A 6,494-nucleotide genomic window follows, 5' to 3' on the forward strand; every position below is an offset into this window, starting at 1 on the left:
AAGATACAAAACCACAGATCTGAAACAACATATGCGCAAGGCTATTCATCATGATAGTATTTGTAATAGTAAAATACTGGAAATAACCTAAATGTCCTTCCATAGGAGACTGGTTAAAAAAATTTTTTTTTTCCTCAGAGTGAAATACTACTCAGCCAAATTAAAGAGTGAAAAAGAGGTGGGGACCCTGGGTGGTTCAGTCAGTTAAGCATCTGCCTTCAACTAAGGTCATGATCCTGGGATCCTAGGATCAAGCCCCACATCTGGCTCTCTGCTCAGTGTGGCGTCTGCTTCTCTCTTTTCCTCTGCTCCCCTACCCTCAGTTCTTGTTCGTCCTCTGTCTCTCTAATAAATAAATAAATAAATAATTTTTTAAAAAGAATGAAAAAGTAGGACATGCCAACAGAAAAGTAAAAGGATCAAGAGGCAGTGACACCCCTGCAGCAATGTGTACAACTAAAGTACAGATCTTGGTCTCTAAATATTATACTTCACTGAAAGGAACCAGAGCTCCTTAGAGAAATGGCAGTTCAGATCTGGGGCAGGTAGAGTAAAGATGAGCCTGAAATATCTTGTGCAAGGAAACAAGGAAGAACTCAAAGGCTGATGGAAATATGTCAAAGGTTATAGGAATCACTTACAGAGTCTCCCACTGGCCAAATTTGGTCAATTTGAGGATCATAAAAGAATATAGACAGTAATGAATTATATCACATGAGTAAATAAAAACAAAAGCTATAAGTTCATAATGATATTCATTAAAAATACAAGAAGACAAAACGGAAATGGTATAGAGTGGGGAAAGCAAAGCTCTTTTATACAGAAAAATGTAGAGGATGTGGTAGAATTGGAAAGTCATTATTGCAAAATTAATCTTGGGTATAACACTTGACCTATCTGTATAATAATATCACAAGGTGTTTTCCTGAAATGTCTTCTGGGTCCATCTATGATCTAGGATTAACAGATTTTGAAATGGAAAGCCTTACTCAGATAAAGGAAAAGCTACAGGATCCTTACTCTAGTATGTTTTTTCCTTTCTCCTCAAAGCTGAAAATCGCCATTGACTAGTCCAATAGGAATAGATCCCCAGTTTCCTAATCCTGAATTGTTTTCATCTTCAGTCATGTAGCTACAGGGTATATTGGAATTACCCATTAAAAAAGTATTTATCATAAACAAAATTAAAAAAATGTCAAACTGGGAGTTAATATTTGCAGTATATATCACAGATAAAAGTCTAATGTCCTGGGGCACCTGGGTGGCTCAGTGGGTTAAAGCCTCTGCCTTCGGCTCAGGTCATGATCTCAGGGTCCTGGGATTGAGCCCCGCATCGGGCTCTCTGCTCAGCGGGGAGCCTGCTTCCCCCTTTCTCTCTGCCTGCCTCTCTGCCTACTTGGGATCTCTCTCTCTGTGTCAAATAAGTAAATAAAATCTTAAAAAAAAAAAGTCTAATGTCCCTAGTATAAACATTATATTTTTTGTAAATTGTTATTTATTTGTTGTTAAAACAGTGGAGGAAGAAAAATTCTGTTTTGTCTGTTGAGTCAGATAGTGTCCCAACTAAACCCTAAAGCATGGATTTCCTGAGGGAAGTAAAGCCTCCCAACATCTCCTTGATCTCTATGAGACCAGGGTAGAGGGTAGAAGTCCATAATATAGTTGGTCCAACTCAGGGTACAGTCTCTACAGCACACACACCCATTTCATCCTGCCATGTTTTATCGGTCCAGTGTACATCTGCTGACCTGCAGTAAATGTTAGCAGTACTCTCTTTCACTCTCAAAAGTGTCTAAGTTTGGACCATATATGGTTACCCTACTTCTAGAAGACCACTGATGCTTCTGAGGAAAGATTTCACCTGGCTGATGCTGAAGAGTAAATGACAAGCTAAAGACAAGAGCAAGAAAAGACCCAGAATGTGGTAAGCAGAATAACGGTCTTCAAAAATATCCTTGTCTAATTCCTGGAACTGTGAATATATGTCAGTTTACACGGTAAAAGGAAAAAGTGATTAAGTAAGTTGAGGTGGAAAGGTTATCCTGGATTATCCAGGTGAGCCCAACCTAATTGCATGGATCCTTCACTCTGGAGAAACCTTCCTGTCTGAGTTCACAGTTAGGAGGAGATGGGACCAGAGAAGAATGCTCAGAGTGGTGCAAGAAGATGAAATAAGAGACCTCAAGCCAAGGCAGGCAGCCTCTAGTGGTTGGTACAAGTAAGGACACTGATTCCCCCCGAGAGCCCCCTGTTGGCAGGAATACAGCCCTGCCAACACCTGCAGAACTGTGGACTACGTTAAAAACTAGGTGAGAGAAAGGGCACAATTGGATAGGGTCCTGCATGTGTGACTGGTAGGCTGCAACTGAGACGTCTACATTTTTGGCTTCACCTTTTTCTGGGTAAGATCTGCAGTTCTCAGCTTCAGTCCTTTTGCTCAGCACTCTGTTTCTCCTTTGTGGGGAGATGCCTGGGACCCAACTAGAAAGCAGAACTAACTGGTCCTGATGTGGGAAACAAGGCAGAAGATAAAATTAAATGTCCTTATAAACTGTATCCCGTTTACAAATCCTTGAGGCAGGCAGAGGGAAGCTCCCAACTATCTCAATGTTAATGCCTTGCTAGAGGGAAAAACAACCTTAACTGGATCACAGTAAGGCCTCAGTGTCTTGTAAGTCTTATTTAGCATATGAAAGTCTTTTTGGCACTTCCCTTACCTTTACTTCCTAGCCCCAGAGTATATAATCAGTTGCTCCTCACAATCCAGGAGAAGCAGCTCTTCCTGCCCTCAGTCGGTCCCCAGGCTTTAATAAAACCTCCTTTCTGCACTCAAGACATCTGAAGGATTCTTTCTTGTCTGTGAGCTCCAGACTACAACATTACTCCAAAAACATATTAGTTCTTCCTCTGGGGTGGACAGACAGACTCAACACTGGAGGCTATAAGCTACGTTACAGGCATCACCTCAAACCATTTCATGAGTAAGAGATGATTGTGTTCCTTTTGTGTAGAAGAGAACACGATCTAGAACACAGCTCTGCTGTGTAATCTTGTCTAAATTCCACTCGGAGCCTTTGGTCCTTTAACTTTGAAAGGTACTTACTTCCGAGGGTTGGGAGGATTCGGGAGTGGTGGAAGGGCCAGAGAGCCAGAAGACCGAAGCAAAGACCGCTCACTCACCACGAACGCAGGATCCAGACCTCCGCTCACACCTGCTGGGGGCCCATGATCCAGAGTAGGGCCAGGCCGCAGCGCAAGATAACCACAGGGCAAACCCCCTGCACACCCTTAGAGCGTCCCCCAGAGCAGAGGAGGAAAACCAGTCAAGGCCGAAGGGAGGCTAGCGCAGGGCATTGACGTCACAGCATTCCCAGTTTCCACTGCGCGCTGACGTCAGCACTCTGGTGTTCTCTCCGCAAGGATGTTGGAAACTGGTTGGCCGGAGCTGCAGACAGATTTGGGGAATGGTTGGGCTTGCGTTGTGTCAGAGTGCAGGGACTCAGGGCTCCGGCCTTCTGAATGGGTCGTATCTGGACCAAGCGGGCGCCTTGTCTGACAGTTGCACTGAGACAGCATGCGCTAGGTTTTGGGTAGTTCCCCCCGAGTGATGTAGAAGGAGTAATAAAAGAACATGACCACCAGTCCAAACTTCTTTAAAGTGTATACACATGCTGCCTATGCTCCTTTTTTCCTATTCACTGTTCAACCCATTTTACCTGTTAAAGATTGGTTATTTTTAAACAGTAAGATCACACAAGTATATTTGTGTGCAAACACAAATATAAAATGAACGTGTGTCAAAGAATTCCCTAATGAGGAACCTATATGATGTTACAAAGAATCTTAAGAACCACATAAATAGGTTGAAAAGTATTCTGACATTAATTTACACTTCTACTTCCCCTCAATAAATTGGATCAGCAAATTCTATTGACTTCCAAAATTGGATAAATCTCTCCGTTCTCAGTCATAGTCTGAGCTGAAATCATCTGTGGATTGGACTACTACTGCCTTATTGGCCGCACCCCCCCCCCCCATCCATCTTAACAGAGCTTCCAAAGTGATTTTATAAAACAACCAACCAACCACAAAAATTATAATCTAGAGTATGTTGATTCCTTTCTTAAAGTCTGCCAATGGCTTCTTCTTTACTTGGAGATTTAAATCCACACTCCTGGGGCGCCTGGGTGGCTCAGTGGGTTAAGCCGCTGCCTTCGGCTCAGGTCATGATCTCAGGGTCCTGGGATCGAGTTCCGCATCGGGCTCTCTGCTCAGCAGGGAGCCTGCTTCCTCCTCTCTCTCTCTCTCTGCCTGCCTCTCTGCCTACTTGTGATCTCTCTCTGTCAAATAAATAAATAAATAAAATCTTTAAAAAAAAAAAATCCACACTCCTGCGTACAAAGAATTACTTGATCTATGTGTCTCTTCACCTACCTCATCTACCACTTCTGTCTCACCACTATGCTTCAGGTCCCTCTGCTTGGAATGCGCTTAAAGATATAATAATTTACAACAAGTTTTTCTGGAGATATGTTTACAAAATATATCTGGTTATTTTACATGAAAAATACTTTGGATTAGGGCACCTGGGTGGCTCAGTTGGTTAAGCGACTGCCTTCTGCTCAGATGGTGATCCTGGAGTCCCACATTGGGCTCCCAGCTCCATGGGGAGTCTGCTTCTCCCTTTGACCTCCTCTCTCCTGCTTTCTTTCACTCTCTCCCTCTCAAATAAACAAATAAAAATTAAAAAAAAAAAAAAACTTTGGATTAAAGAAAAAAAGGAACAAAAGAATATGTTCTGTGCTTGATTTCCAAAGGATATTACCAAAGATTTTCTTTTCAAGGATGCTAGTGGTCTTTTTTTTTTTTTCTTAATTGACTAAATCAATTGTTATCTAGAAGAGTTTTGGCTTGATAATCCAATATAAGGTACTTGGAATACAATACTAAAAAACTCACTTCTGAGTTTATTTGCTTCTGTCTTTTAGCAGGCTATATGTTGATCCTAGAGGATTCCAAATAAAACCTGAAGGATGGTGACATTTGAGTTTGGTCTTTCGATATGAGTAAAGTGAGAATATGAGTAAATGAAAAGCAGAGAAACTGGCACTTTAGGCAGAGGTGTACAGTTAGTGCATGTTTTGGAGGACAGAATATAAGTGAAATTACCTGGAAGGGTAGATAGAAGCCAAACCATCCAGGGACGTAAATTGAGTTTTGATCTTGTTCCATGGGGGAACCCAGCAGATTTTAAAATGAATTGTGACATGGTCCTCTCTTGTTAACGTTGTTATAATAGATAAGTTGTAACTAATTGGGCAACATTCGTTATGTAAGAAAACCAAAATAAACCTTAACTTAATCAAAATTAATTTTGGTACTAGTGGGTGATTCAGAAGAAAAGAAGTTTCTAGTAAATCTTAGAATTGTACATTAGAGCTAAATGAGATATGCAAAAAGATTTATATCTCAGCAGTTATTTATAGGGCACTAATTGTGACTCAGGCACATGGGTGAGGCTGTGCTAGGGGCCGGGAACCTCCAAACTATTTTCACTATGTCAAAAGACCTTCACAGGAAATTGTGTGTTTCACTTCAACAAGGCCCAGTAGGGTTGAAACTGCTTAAATGCATAAAGTTGAACAAAAATCAAAATGGCTACACTACTACTTTACTGAAGCTTGGTTTTAAACTAAATAACCTTTTCCCTCTCTTCTGTAAACCTCTCTTCCTCTTTTCTTAGCCTTTTGTTTCAGGATCCCAGTACCACCCTGAAGACAGGACAAAGGAGCTGGCAGCAGTACATTATTCCTGTCAAAACCAGGGAGACCGTATTTCCCTATACACACCGTCTTCTCTCCCTACCCCTCAGCGCTTTCCTTCTAGAGCAGTCTTGCTGTTAAGAAGGCCTTAGCCTGGGAACGCCTGGGTGGCTCAGTTGGTTAAGCAGCTGCCTTCGGCTCAGGTCATGATCCCAGCGTCCTGGGATCGAGTCCTACATTGGGCTCCTTGCTCCACAGGGAGCCTGCTTCTCCCTCTGACTCTGCCTTCCACTCTGTCTGCCTGCTCGCTCTCACTCTCTCTCTCTCACAAATAAATAAATAAAAAATCTTTAAAGAAAAAAAAAAAGAAGGCCTTAGCCTGCGGCATCCTCCTTCACCCTGCAAAGCAATAAAGCTCTTGTTCTGTCTTTATCCCAAACTCTGTTGGTTATATTTTGGCTCCAAAGCATGAGGTTGGTTTTCAATAGGGTGATTACAATTTCATGTTTATTTGCTTTGGTTTGGAATTTATAAGAATTCATTTTAGGGACACTGATAATCTTAGATGGATCAAAAACTCCAATGGGGGGGCACCTGGGTGGCTCAGTGGGTTAAAGCCTCTGCCTTCGGCTTAGGTCGTGATTCCAGTGTCCTGGTATCGAGCCCCATGTAGGGCTTTCTGCTTAGCAGGAAGGCTGCTTCCCACTAACTCTCTCTCTCTCTGTCTGCCTC

At 42.2% G+C, this 6,494-nt stretch overlaps 1 protein-coding gene across 1 annotated transcript in view; it reads left to right on the forward strand.

The window, feature by feature from the left end:
• Positions 1–6,192, forward strand: part of LOC309842929 (uncharacterized protein) — a 98,458-nt gene extending 92,266 nt beyond the window's left edge. Inside the window, exons 2-4 of the mRNA XM_082687921.1 lie at positions 1,829–1,924; positions 5,744–5,907; positions 6,134–6,192. Coding sequence (XP_082544047.1) covers positions 1,829–1,882 — 54 coding nt within the window. The 3' untranslated portion in view covers positions 1,883–1,924; positions 5,744–5,907; positions 6,134–6,192. The remainder of the gene's footprint in view (positions 1–1,828; positions 1,925–5,743; positions 5,908–6,133) is intronic.
• Positions 6,193–6,494: the final 302 nt, after the last annotated feature.

This window comes from Mustela nivalis (assembly GCF_964662115.1).
Source record: "Mustela nivalis genome assembly, chromosome: 1".
Taxonomy (NCBI): Eukaryota; Metazoa; Chordata; class Mammalia; order Carnivora; family Mustelidae; genus Mustela; species Mustela nivalis.